Genomic DNA, 14,164 nt, shown 5'->3' with positions numbered 1-14,164 from the left:
ACACATAGGCATGGAATTATCATTTCTACTAGATTATATGGTATAGTCATATTCCTGTCATTGATTAGTTTGTTCTTGTAACGTGGCAGTGGATCCAGAGTCTGTCCCAGAAATACACGCTAAGAGGAAGGAATACACCACGAATGGGAAGCCAATCCATTACAGGACACTATGGACCAGGTACATGCACACTTATTTAAACTTTGGAGCAACTTTGAATAACCAAGTGACCTACTGATATGTATGTGGATGTGAGGAAACCAGTGATTCTAAAGGGAAATAGTGCAAAACCCTATACAGTGAGTAAATAAGGCTCCCTTTTATTTCTTTAAGGTAAAATTGATGGTTCACAGCTCCAGGGTCCCTGGTTTGTTCTTCAGCTCTGGTTACTTCTCAGTTTTCTTTAACATTCTGCAGCTATGCTATGTACACTGTGTGTGTGAATGTGTGCATGGTGGTACCCTGCAATATACTTGTGTTATTCCTGGGTAATTCTCCTGTTCCTGGGATAGGATCCGAATCCACCACGAAAAAAACTTATTGAAGATAAACCACTAGTGGATTTAAGCCTGAGCCAAAACTTCTAGAACCCTGGACCAACATTAGACTATTTTGGCGGATACATTTAACATAAAATACCATTCAAAACAACGTTTCTCTCTTCCCAGACGTCCTTTTGAGTCTCTTGGGGTTTGAAAGCACTCTGTACATGTTGTAAACAAGTTGCTACAGTCACCTCCATTAGAAACAATTAAACTGAGCTCATGTAAGCAGTCCCGGCCCATATGTCGAAACACCTTCCTCACACCAGTTCTGACAAAACATTTTTTTTTTGTCTACTATATCATAAGCCCTGCACAAACGGTAGATGCCAGAGATAAAACTCGAACTCAGCCTTTATCTCATAAACCCTGCCACCTGCCTTTGCTTTGCACCTGTCTTCCAGCCTGGATAGGGGCCCTTCCCATCCAGAGTTGAATGAACTGCTCTTTCTAGGTCTTTCAGCCTGAGGCATTGTCCTTCACTCTCTCTCACACACACACACACACACACACACACTTCAGCTCCTCCTGGAAAAAATATTATTACCTGATTTGAATAACTGTCATTCTAAGTGCTGGGAGTCTTGGCTTCTTTTATTTCCTTGCTGCTGCTCTCCCACCTTGGGACGAATTGCACAACACCACATGCAAATCACATTCTCTGGTTGCTAATGCAAGAAGACCGTTTTTTTTCTCCACCAAATATCAGATTTTGAACCTTTTTCCAAATTTGTGAATAAAGTCGAACGATTTTATTCACAACGTGTCGAACGAGATCATTTGCTGCTTCAAAATATCATCTTGAATTGTGTGCAATAAAACAAAAGGGGGTTTTCCATGGGCTATTATCCACCATCAGGAAAAAAAAATATATGTACTTCTCAATATCTTTGTCTCTCATGCATAGACTTTTTTTTTTTTCCATTCCATTGGTGTGGATCGTTTTTCTTTTTTTCCTCTCCTGAGAACATGAATGAAATGCATGGTTAAATGATTATTAAAAACTGATTCTGAAGGTTCATTTATATACGCTGTAGATTATAAAGTACATCAAATTGGCTTGTTCATTTGGTGGTCATGACATGGTTTCCGTATCCACCCACTTGATTATATTTTTCTTTTTTCTCATAATGCTGCCCTTGAACCTGTTGGCCTGTGTAAAAAAAAAAAAGAAAAAAAAATGTGTTATAGATTGAATAAAACAAGCAAAAGCAATAAAAACACAAAGGGGTTAAATGTTCCTGTGGTTTAAACACCCTCTGCACTTCTCATTCTTCTCCTCTGTCTCTTTCGTTCCTGCTTGGTTTGGAAAAGGTCCTGATTTCTGAATCACTGCTGTACTCATGACTAAGAGATCCCTACTTACACCATCTCCACACACTTACCTCTGCACAGGGAAAAAAAAAAAAAAGGTCGTGATTGAAGTGTTTAAGACGTCAAGCCACACCCAAAGATCCTTAGAAATGAGAGACTTCAATGTTTATTTTATGCAAATATTCCTGTGAAGAAATTAAAAAGATCAAATAAAATATATCAACGAATGCACGATTGGGGGGGTTTAAATGTTACCGATTAACTACAATATGCAAATTCTGTTCTCAAGAGACGGGAAGAATGTCTTTACAAGGCAGCTTGTGAACTTTAAACCTGGTGGGGTTTAATCCAAAGAAGAGGGTGTACTGTTTATTGTTAGAACACCTGGCTGCTGATATCATATCACACCACACAGGTTTATAGAGCGCCACAACAAACAGCCACTTTTTTTTTTTTTTTTTTTTTTTTATTATGACACCAATTCCCAATATACAGGATACAGGTATGTTCCATCTCATCATATGATACAGTTATTTACGGTTTTTGTTTTCGGCATATTCAAAAGAGGAAAGAAGTTCATCACGTAGTAATAGAAAACACTGCAACACATGAAAGAGCGCAAGACAAGGAGGGAATCTTTTTTTTTTTTTTTTTTTTTTTTAATCATAAATCGAACAAAGCAAAAAGGAAAAACAAACTCGGTGACAAAAAAAAAATTTGCAATTTTCTTTGGAGGTTGGAATATAGTACATTTAAGACATAAATAGGATATAAAACAGAGCCTAAAAAAAAATTAACGGGAAAATAAAGGCAGACGTTTGACTTCTTCAAGTAGGAGGTCCCAGACAGCAGAGGCTTATGGGAAACTTCCCTAGCAGCGCTCAATTCACTTCTTTCTCTGGAAAACGTTAGCCAGCATTGCACCTGACGTGGTCAGCTGACCCATCTTACTCAGGAACTTGGTCTTTGCGTCTTCGCCTACCAGACTCGCTGCGATGGATATGGACCTGAAAACAGAGAAATGCAGAAATGTAAATTAAATGAAACAAATTAATGTCTTTACTAGTGTTTTATGGGAAGTGCCTCCTGTCCTGAAAACCAAAGTCTTTACTGTGTCTGACTAAAAAAAAAAAGCAAAAATATGAGTGCTGCAAGAAAAGGATCACATGATGCTTAATGAACTGGAATGAAAGTCTAATCTGGTATATAATACAACATTATGTCCAAGAAATTGGACTTAATTAGAATTAAACGTATTTTTTTTATGACCGGTCTAGTGGATTTTACTGACTACTAGTAATATGACTTTGGTTTCCTGTGTACAAACCCATGGCTAATTGGTTTTGGCTAATCTTTAAATATAGATATGTTACTTACAGAGCAACAGTTCAGTTTTATTATTAAATAACAAGATTTAATTGTGGCCTCAATATAATCAAAATTAGACAGACCTTTTTTTTTTTTAATCTGTCCTTTCAGATGTAATGTCTCAAATACTGTAGCTAGTCTCTGGTTATATAAGCTGCCTTTAATTATACACTATATGGACAAAAGTATTAGGACACCTGACTTTTCCAGCCATATGTTCACACTGTTACCACAAAGTTAAAGGTACACATTTGTATAGGATGTCTGGACATGGTGGCACTAAATCTTTCATTTACGTGAACTTGGAGACACAAACCCTTTCCAGCAGGACAATGCACCTGTGCACAAAGCCAGCTCTCTATGAAGATATGCCTTATAGTACACGAGTTGTAGTTGAAGAACTCCTGCTATAGAGCTCTAAACTCTATTAAACACATTTATGATCATTTGAAATGAACTCTTTACCTCACCTACATCCGTATCTGACTTTACAAATCTTTAAATAAGCACAAATCTCCACAAGAACACTCTAAAATGTAGTTATAAATTTTCCTATAAGTTATGTGGAGTGAATGTAAAGAAGGCTGCATGTTTGGGCTGAACGGGTTCATTTCAGGGAAAAGAGAAATTTTTAACACAATAACCGTTATAATCACATTATAGAGCCAAACTGTTTCTGCAATTACAGAAATGTTCCTAGACAAGTCCAAGTCAAGTTTATAGAAAGTGTAACAAGACGCTGTGTTGCTTGAAGCCAGAGGTTTGAATATGAACTTAGCTGGTTCGCCATAATCATAAGCGCCAATGCCAGAGGCATTCATGCCTGATTGCTAACCTCAGGGACATTTCAGAGTCAAACAAACGCTGGGCTCCAGGAGCCTGGTTTTTACGGAAAACAATAAAACTGTCATCTTCGCAATTGTAATTCATGCGCATTTATATTCTATTCAGTCAGCCAATATTAAAGCTGCACACAATGCATGTCCCTGGAAACGTCTTTAATTTGATACTATGAGATGATGTTTACTGTGACCTCAGGAAACTGAACAGATTGGGGAACGGACACGGAGGCAAGAAACACTGGACAACAAGATCTCACCCTTGTGCCTCTCCCATGGCTCGGTTTTCCACCTTCAGCTCGCACTCCTTAATCATAGAGCTGAGAATAACCTGGAGACGAGAACAGAGCGGCAGAGTAAAATTAGAGCGCTGCTGGGAACTCTGACACCATGTGGCGTGGGTGCTAGAGACATATCAGCTGGGCATTAGTGGGCCAAAAAAAATAAAAAAATTAACAAATGATGTAAAATACTGGTTGTGAAGACTGGCTGGGAAAATACACTACCTCTGAAGAGGTCACATGACAATAAGGATTATTACAACACAGATGACTTATAAGAGATACCAACGACAGATTTCCAATTTAAGAAATTGGAATTTGTATTTCTTTTAAAATTCATTCTTTCATTCATTCATTTTCTCCCGCTTATCCGTAATTCGGGTCGCGGGGGAAGCAGTCTAAGCAGACCCCCGCCTTCGACTGCTGCCCAATCCTCACAGCACCGTCCTTTACGGTCCCTCCTGCAGGTGGTGAGCCCACGGGAAGGCGGCCCCACGTCACGGACCTTGATATTTCCCTCGTAAGGGACCCCCGGAGCATAGAGGGTTAAGGGCCTTGCTCAAGGGCCCAAGAGTGGCAGCTTGGCGATACCGGGGCTTGAACCCCAGACCTTCCGATCGGCAACCCAGCGCCTTAACCGCTGGAGCCACCACTCCCCTCTCTTTTAAAATTATCATTATAATTTTTTTTTTTTAATTAATGCTCGTCCTACCTCATGTTCTGGAGAAAGATGCTCCATGTCGGTTCTCAGGCACCTCAGACCAGGAAGAAAATGATTTACCATAATCTCTTCAGAAATGACTGAGACGTCACGGTTAAGGAAAGACAATTTGTAAATCATTGCAAAAAATTCCACATTTAAGAGTCTAGAGTCTGGTATGTAATACAGTATTATGTTCAAGAAATTAGACTTAATTAAAATTAAACTAATTTGTGTTATATAAGTGGTCTAGTGGCTTTTACTTACTACCTACATCTACTTACCCTTACTTTTTATCAGTTACTTATTGAGCAACATGGCAGTTTTATTATTAAATAAGATTTATTTGTGGCCTCGATATAATCAGATATAGGCAGATGTAACCTTGCGTCTTAGGCAGGAAACAATAAAAAAAATCTGTTTTTTTAGATGTAATGTCTTAAATACTCTAGCTAGTCTCTAGTTAAATAAGCTGCCTTTCACTATACACTATATAGACAAAAGTATAGTAAAAGCGACACCTGACTTTTCCAGCTATATGTGTTTTTTTCCCAAACAGTTATTGCAAAGTTAAAGGCACACGGTTTATAGGAGGTCTTTGGATGTAGTAGCATGAAATGTTCAATTCATTTGAACTAGAAGACCCAAACCTATTCGAGCATGACAATGTCCCTGTGCACAAAACAAACTCCATGTAGGTATACTTTGCATGGGTTGCAGTTAAAGATCTCCTGCTCTGACATAAACCTTACATTGGGATGAATGTGAATGCTGACTGACCCCTGGCCTCATCACCCCACCTACATCTAGAAGAACATCTAGAAGATTGGAGGAGATTATAAGAGCAAATTGGGGCTGAATGCGGAATGCTAGAAAAGCTGCGATAGTGCTGTGATAGGGTTTTCGTTCTACATGACCAGTTGGTGCTGTACACTGTCTTTTAGGGCCTTCTAGGTCCCGCATTCGGACCCTGGTCCACCACTTTCCTAAGCAGATAAGCAGCTTGTTTATTTTTAAATTCACGACTTTTTAAGTCTACCCTAACCCAAGCAAATAAAAAAATAAGGTCCAAATGGCACGGTGGTCTTTATGAAAAGCAGATCCCTTTGGTCTGTTTTGAAGAAGGGTCTCATAAACCAGCTGGAGAATACACCACGGTCCTCCCTTGAACCCACAAAACAGGGCCTACAGATCTCCCACACACTACCCACTGTGGTTACGAGTCGCCTGTGTGACAGAACTAGTGTGGGGGGGGCGGGCGAGTAAAAGAGAGGAAAAGGACACTAGACTTATACATTACAGCAATAACATGGATAGGCTGTACATAGATTAAATGGCTAGAAAATGATATGTAAAGAAGTAAGAAAATAAGAAAAAAAAAATAAAATAATAATAATCCACCTACACATACACATGTGTGCTGGGAAACCAAAGCAGTGGGCCGATCCCTAGGCTCTCGTTGCCCACCGCAACATCAGAGAGCGGGCAGCGTAGCGTTTCACCATCCACCCTGCAATTTGCCATCCAGAAATGGCTGAGGTTTATTTGCTTTCGTTCGCTGCCAGCTTGACACGTAAACATTTTGAAAACGACACAGGGCTTGGAAAGGGGAGGAAAAGCGCCGACAGAGAGAGGAAAAAAAAAAAAAAAAAAAACAAGACACACGGAGACGGACAGAGATGCCGTGTCAGCCACAGAGCCTCCGGTCTATTTAAAATAGTTGAACAAGACTCAAAGCAGCAAAGATCACAAACGAGGGTTTACAGGGAGGCCAAGTTGTACAGAGAAAAGGGTTCTGTGGCTAAAACGTGCGAGTCTAACGAAAAGTTTGCTACGTCGATAAATACAATCGATAATAATCATAAAGGTTCCACTTGATCCGTCCCGGAATTACGATTTTTACTACGAATGTGTGAAAACTATTTGTACCGCTACAAGAAAGTCTCTTAAAAGCAGAAATTCCTGACAATTTTGAAATATTGAGTGAGCGAACGAACGAATGAATGAAGGATGGAAGGAAGGAAGGAATTAATTCTTTTTAAGAATAAATAAATTATTAAAAAAATATATAGATAACTATGTTTTGTGCTTCTTAAATTTTGACATTTGTTACAGTATGTTGAAATAAATAGAACAGTTAAAACATATCGTTAGAAAATGTAATATTACATATACACATCTGTATTACTCAAATGGGGTCTGAAAAATGCAAACTATTAAATATTTTTCAAATGTAATCAATTACTTAAAAGAAAAAAAATAAATCAAATTGAAAAATAAGTGTATTGCATTGTTTCGAATCTTTTCTATTTTATTTTTATATATTTCTTTTATATAAACCAAGCAGGCATTTTATTTAAAAGTGTAGTAAAATTAATCCGAACCAAGGTACATTCACCAAGTTTCACTAGATGAAATCAGGTGTACTAATACTTTTGTCCAAATATTGTATGAATTATTCAGTAACTAGAGTGATCCTAACAGGAAAGGTGTACAGTCTATAGTATACCTCTCAAGATTAATTACAAAAGTAAACAAATACAAAAAAAGATGTGTGAAAGGAACTCAAGTAACAGGGTAAAAGGATACAGCAGCAGGACAGAGCGCTGTAGGCCTCAAACAACTGGCCAGCAATGTCCATGCGCTTGTTCTCCATCGTCTGCATGTTGTTACCCAGTGCAAGCTTGTGCAAATGCGGAAGAACAACTGTGGATACAAGGGCAGAACATTCGTCAGACCTCCGTGCACTACAAGTGAGACACACAAAGGCAGAGCGTTAAACAAAACTAAACAAAAAAAAACTTTGCACTTACACTCGTCTCTGAACCTAGGCTCGGCGTTGGGGCCCACCCTGCCAAACGTCTTAATGATCTCCATGTGCAAGGAATGCTGGTCCTGATACAGCGGGTCTTCCAGAAAAGAAGCCAGCTGCATTTTCACTCTTTCCAGCAACTGAAGCGAGCACGGAATCAGACTGTTGTAATGCACACATTTTCCAAAACCACCATAACACTACGGCTTTTGTGAGAGCGAAAGGGGTACCGTACCTCTCTTTGTGTTACAGTCTCCATAATGGTTCCAAATGCCGGAATTGTGGAAATCCTCACAGAGCTGCAAGAATGAAAAAAAGAAATAAATGTAAAATCAACATGATTTTACATTTAACAACCCAACAACCAATACATTTACTGATCACCACTGATGTATGAAATATGAGGTAAGCAAGGATGGATAATGTCAGACGATCATGCCAATGCCAATATGAACCACTACAAGACTATTACAAGGAAAAGAAAAGGAAAAAAAAGTACATGGTGAATTAAAAATAAATATAGATATAGCCAACCAAGAGAATGAAGAGACAGGATATTGGTGTTAAAATATCTCATGGTTGGGTTTGACTCACAATTCGGGACCACTGCACAAGGTAATAAGGGCCGGGGCTACCCGCTTGTCAATTAAGGCTTCGTTCATGCCTCGAAGGATCAGCTGCAAACCGGGCAGATGCAAAAGAGAGACGGGGGTGTCAAATACAGATGCACGGCCCAGGACCTAGCAGGGCAAGGACTTGGGGAGAGAGGGGGTGGGGTAGAAACAGGAAGGCAAGGGATCTTCGCTTTTGGACCCGAGGACTTGAGGGGCAAGCATGCCAGGAGCCACACGGACGGAGAGATAGACAGATAGACAGATGTGAAGAACATGCTGCTGCTTCAAGCCAGTGGTGGTTAGTGATGATCAAGCTAGGTGAAAATGTTTGTACCACAAACGTGTCACACACAAAAAACCAAAACAAAACAAATTCCTCAAGCCTGGGTTGTATCGAGGAAGCCAACAGGAAAACCTGGATAGAGCAATTGTTTTTTACATTTAACATTACAGATCAATGATGTCTGATCTGACCTCCAGTCCAATCCGATCAAATCTGTAGAACATGTGCCTGTACCACAGACAAAACTTCCTAAATGGTTCCCAATGCTGAAAATCTTTTCTTGCACCACAGTTATAACAAATGACTAAAGAAGAGTCAATAAACCTTCAAGCAAAAGACTTCTGTGAAAATATTTGCATGCGTAATTTGCGTATTAGGAAATGGGACAAATTTTTTGGAAGGGTGGGGTGAGGTGCCTTTGGGATAAGAACTCAAAAGTTTACTCAGATTAGCCAATTTTACCAAGATCCTAGATCAATAATATTCCAAGTCTAGGGTGAGGGTAGGGGGAGTTCAAATAATAAAACATATCAGAATACTAATATTATATATCATATATCAGGTCATATATATCAAGTCATATATATATATATATATATATATATATGTATATATATATATATATATATATATATATATATATATATACATATATACATATATATATACACACACACACACACACACACACACACACACACACACACACACACACACACACACACACACACACACATATATATACATATGACCACCTGCCTAATATTTTGTACCCTTTTTGCTGCCAGACATCGAAGGCTTAGCGATTCTATTTACTGTAGCTGATTTATTTATTTTGAACGTGTAAAGCTAAGGCTAAGAAAAAAATAGTGGGAATTGCGAGAAAAAAAAGGCAAACATTTTTTAATATGGCGGAAACAGGCTTCCACATATGAATCTTCTTGAACCTCGCTGCTTTCTTCTCATCCCTGTATTTTTTCATTCTGCAGCGTGTGTTTACCAGTACAGAGCGCTCCAGAGTTTGTCGACCCCAGAGGGTTAATTACTGGATGTGTGCATCATCAAACAGCTATATTCTATAATTGACTAAATTTGGCCTATTTGTTACTACATATGCATATCCCTGTATATATATATATATATATATAAATATATATATATATATATATATATATATATATATATATATATATATATATATAAATATATATATATAAAACACTGCAGTTCATATCCATCAAAGGAAAGAATTTCTTTGAATTTTGTACTAAATTTCAAAAGGGTAAACAATAAAGACAATTTTTCACAGCCTTCTTGGCTCATTTTTAGTCAATATTTGGCCAATATTTTAGTGGAGGACTTTTTGGTTGAGAAAACACATATGCAAAAGTCAGCAGGGTTAAGTCAGGGAAACATGGCACTGTTTTTGACCATGGATTGGTAAAAATGTTGACGTGAGGTGCTTAGACTACCAGAATAGGTCTGCTTTTAGGCTTCCCAGGCAAAACCGAGGCAGAAGGAGATGTGTGAGTGACGGAGGCAGGAGGAGACTTACATTTCAGGATCACTGGAGAGTGTGATAAGTGCCGGAACAACTCTCTGAGCTACTAGGGTTTCATTCACCCCTTTCACCAACAGCTGATTGGTCAGATCAGGGGTGATGTCACACAGGACGCATGGAAGGAGCAAGCAGAGAGTCATGGAACACCACAGGAGAGAGAGAAAAAGAGAGAGAGAGAAAGAGAGAGAGAGAGAGAGAGAGAGAGAGAGAGAGAGAAAGAAGGAGAGATAGAGAGAGAAAGGTAGGAGGGGGGAAAGAGAGTAGGAGAAGAACAACAAAAAAAACCAAAAACAACGGTAACAAAATAACCGCAGAGCTGACACGTGACTATAACATAAAAGAAGTACATAGAAGGAGCTAAACACAGACTCATGGATAACAAAAAATGTTCATAGATAGAGAGCTGATTCGCTCTTTAGTGTTTTAATTTATTTTTTTCCCTAAAGGAATGGAATGGGGAATTCTGCTAAAACCATTCGGAATGATATCAGCAAGCGTGCAGCAGTGCGCACACACACAAACACACCTACTCTCACACAAACACATATGGATGCTTTAAGCTACGACATTCAGTGAAGCGGCGTGTACAGAGAGCACAATGCAAGAGAGCACAATGCTAGACAGGGACCAGCAAGTTATCATCAATCAAATGCACTTAATAATGATAATAACAATAATAATAAAATTAATAATAATAATAAGAAAATATTTTCATTTACAAGAATTACCAAATTTTAAAAAGGTCTGCTATTATTGAAAATAATCCAAATATAAAAAGCTTCCAGTTGCAATGCATTTAATTTCATCTTAACAAAAAAGAAAGAAAGAAAAATGCAGACTGACCTCGAACATGCGTGCGGCGGTGCAGCGAACGAGTGCAGAAGTGTGGACCACTCCGTACCACAAGACGGTCAGGAGCAACTCATGGTAGGCCGGGTTCGCCCTAAACAACGACACACACACACACACCCCAAAAGTGTCATATAGTGGTTCAAGTACAGCAGACCACTGTAAGCATGATATTGTTAATTATCTCAAAACTCATCCGTGTCACAAAGAACACTTTTTGTTACTAAATGTTATATAAATATAAATTAAAAATAGGTTAGAAAAAAAAATTATAATAAATTAAAAAAAAAAAAAAAAAAAAAATATATATATATATATATATATATATATATATATATATATATATATATATATATATATATATATATATATATATATATATATATATATTTTAGGGATGCACCGAAATGAAAATTCTTGGCCGAAACCAAAAACCGAAAAAGAGGAAAGCAAGGCCGAAAACCGAAACACCGAAAGAAATTATGCCAATTATTATTACCATTGCATTTATGGCTAGGACTGTGTACTAACCTTACTAAAATCAAGGCATTTTAATTTTTGTTTCAAATAATAAATCAATTACAAATTATAAAAAATATTTATTTATAGCACATTGCAACAATGCACAGGATAAAATTAATTAAAATTCAAACTTAAATGTTTAACTTAAATGTACTCGTGAACATTAAATAATAATGTACAGGCCCTCTGGCCTGCTGAAAGGTTGTAAAATTAAATATGTTCTTTCATAAAAACAAAGTGCATTCAGAACAAGTGCAACTGCTTAAAGATACAACAATACAACACTATCACTGGGAAACTTCCTGCCTTTTCGAAAAAACGTCCGCCACAGACGGAGTGCGCGTGCTCGGAGGGGTTTTGCTTTTCTGTGCCCCGTTCCCCTCCTATTCAGTATAGCGATCGGGATGTTTGGATTCCAGGTGATAAATTAAACCCGACGTGGAGAAAGTCTTTGCAGACGCACCCCCTCTTGAAATATCGCCATTACATGTTTTGCAAATCGCTATCCGTGGGTCTTTCTCAGATATACTAAAATAAGTCCACACCGCAGACAAGCACGTGCAGGCAGCAGTTTCTGTTTGCGTCATCACAACAAACTGTTTGCACAAAACCGAAAATGCACTTTTGGGCCATTTTTGGCCGAAAGTTTTCGGTGGCCGAATATTCGGTGCATCCCTAATATATATAAAGGGATGATTAGATTCATAGTAAGATCTGTGTGTTGGCATAAAAGTTAATGATGTGATGCATTGATTTAAAAAAAAGTGTGTATTTGATACAAGTTGTCATTTGCATCGTGATAAATTTTTTACATTTTTGCACCGGTAAAATACGACATTTATATATAATTATTAGTAGCTGGCGCTATATTTTTATGATTTAGAAAGTAACCTATAATTTGACCAATATTTTAAACATAGATTAATTTCTGCTTGATAAACTGTTGCTGTTATGTAAATATGATGTATTACAACAGTACGGAGAGCAAGGTGTGAGAGTCCTGAAAGTCACATAGAATATAGATTAACATGGCAGAGGTAGATCTGCATCTTCCTGGAAACAGAGCAGCAAAAATTTAATGTGTTATTCTTTAATCTGTTTTCTTTTTTTTGCACCTCAAAGGCCTGTTTGTGAATGGGCAATGCGTTAGAAGTCAGAAGGCACTTACATAAATGTATGATTTGTTGTCAGTCTGAACCGAAGAAATCAAAGCGAACTATCTGTACCATACTGTATTGCATCGCAAAGCAAAGCGAACTATCTGTACCATACTGTATTGCATCGCATCATTCCAACGTTTTACATTGAATCGCATTGTGTTGAATTAAATAGATATGTCATACCCGAGCTCCACAAAAGAAGCTTTTAGACTGTCAAGAGGAGCATGGGAAAGAGACAGGGTAGTCATAACGTCCTCCAGGAAGCCAACCAACAGCTTTCGGTCTTCCTCCTGAAAAGGGGAAAAGGTGATTCAAGTACATTTTGCTTATTTAACTCAGTGTGTTACTGTTACTGAATGTAAAATGATACAAATTGGCAAAGCAAGTAGGTAAATATTGACTGCAAAACATTCATTGCATCCATATCACTTTCATAGCCAAGTGGGGATATTTGGAATATTTTTTTTTTTAGAAAGCTTATTTAACGCAAATCAATCAATTTTCACATTCATTACAGTATAAAAGTGAGAGAGGAGACTGAGCACCAAGCTCGGACCTGGTTGTAGCATGTCAGGACCCCTGTTGCATAGATGGGAACTGTTGCCTTGGTCAAAATGCCATTACCAGCTGTGGCATCTAGAAAAAGAAGAAAAAAAATCATCATATAAGATAATGAATAACAAATAAAACAAATGCATTCTAAACTGCAATCTTTCATGGACATTTTTAGGGAGACCTTATATTTATTAATACATTATATGGACAAAAGTATTGGGACACCTGACTTATCCACACAATTGTCCTTGGAAGAGGTAGAATGAAATCTTCAGCATTAAAATGCCCCTGTGCACAAAAGCAGCTCCTTACAGGAGTTGTAGTGGAAGATCTGTGGAGACCCGAGGGGCCTGCGATAGAGCTCTGACCTCAACCCTGTTTAATACGTTGAAGGGGACCGTTAAATGCACCCCAGGCCTCCTCACCTCACCTACTTCAGTACCTGACTTTACTATCACCTTTCTGGTTGAAAGAATCTCCACAAGCACATTGCAAAATCTAGTGGAATATCTTCCCAGGAGTGTGGAGTTTATTACAAATGAAAATGGGGACTAAATGTACACTAGGATGTTCAAAAAGCACATAAAAATCTTATGAAGAGATGCCCACAAACGTTTGTCCATATAGTGTTTGTTCCTTTAGGAATTTATTTATTTATTTATTTTTTTTGTCATGTGCCCCAATACTTCTGATCATATAGTGTATTAATAGATTATGTATAGCATTTTTCTTTGTTATGTCTAAAATCTGAATATGTATAAATA

The 14,164-nt window shown here is 37.9% G+C and overlaps 1 protein-coding gene across 11 annotated transcripts in view; it reads right to left on the bottom strand.

Annotated features, from left to right (window-relative positions):
* Window positions 1-2,493: 2,493 nt before the first annotated feature.
* Window positions 2,494-14,164, bottom strand: part of relch (RAB11 binding and LisH domain, coiled-coil and HEAT repeat containing) — a 47,319-nt gene continuing 35,648 nt past the window's right edge. For 4 of the 11 annotated variants that reach the window (XM_083530211.1, XM_083530215.1, XM_083530213.1 and 1 more), the window contains 10 exons: window positions 13,402-13,481; window positions 13,029-13,135; window positions 11,158-11,257; window positions 10,309-10,391; window positions 8,092-8,155; window positions 7,858-7,996; window positions 7,634-7,750; window positions 5,057-5,145; window positions 4,324-4,394; window positions 2,494-2,863 (listed from right to left, as the gene is read on the bottom strand). In XM_083530211.1, coding sequence (XP_083386337.1) covers window positions 2,743-2,863; window positions 4,324-4,394; window positions 5,057-5,145; window positions 7,634-7,750; window positions 7,858-7,996; window positions 8,092-8,155; window positions 10,309-10,391; window positions 11,158-11,257; window positions 13,029-13,135; window positions 13,402-13,481 — 971 coding nt within the window. In that variant the 3' untranslated portion in view covers window positions 2,494-2,742. Of the gene's footprint in view, window positions 2,864-4,323; window positions 4,395-5,056; window positions 5,146-7,633; window positions 7,751-7,857; window positions 7,997-8,091; window positions 8,156-8,450; window positions 8,534-9,770; window positions 9,877-9,975; window positions 10,392-11,157; window positions 11,258-13,028; window positions 13,136-13,401; window positions 13,482-14,164 lie in introns of those variants that run through there. The other 7 variants (XM_083530212.1, XM_083530214.1, XM_083530216.1 and 4 more) reach the window with 3 other exon arrangements.

This window comes from Silurus aristotelis (genome assembly GCF_946808225.1).
Source record: "Silurus aristotelis genome assembly, chromosome: 25".
Lineage (NCBI taxonomy): Eukaryota > Metazoa > Chordata > Actinopteri > Siluriformes > Siluridae > Silurus > Silurus aristotelis.
Note: the sequence above shows the minus strand (reverse complement) of the source record. Positions and strands in the feature narration are given on the sequence as shown.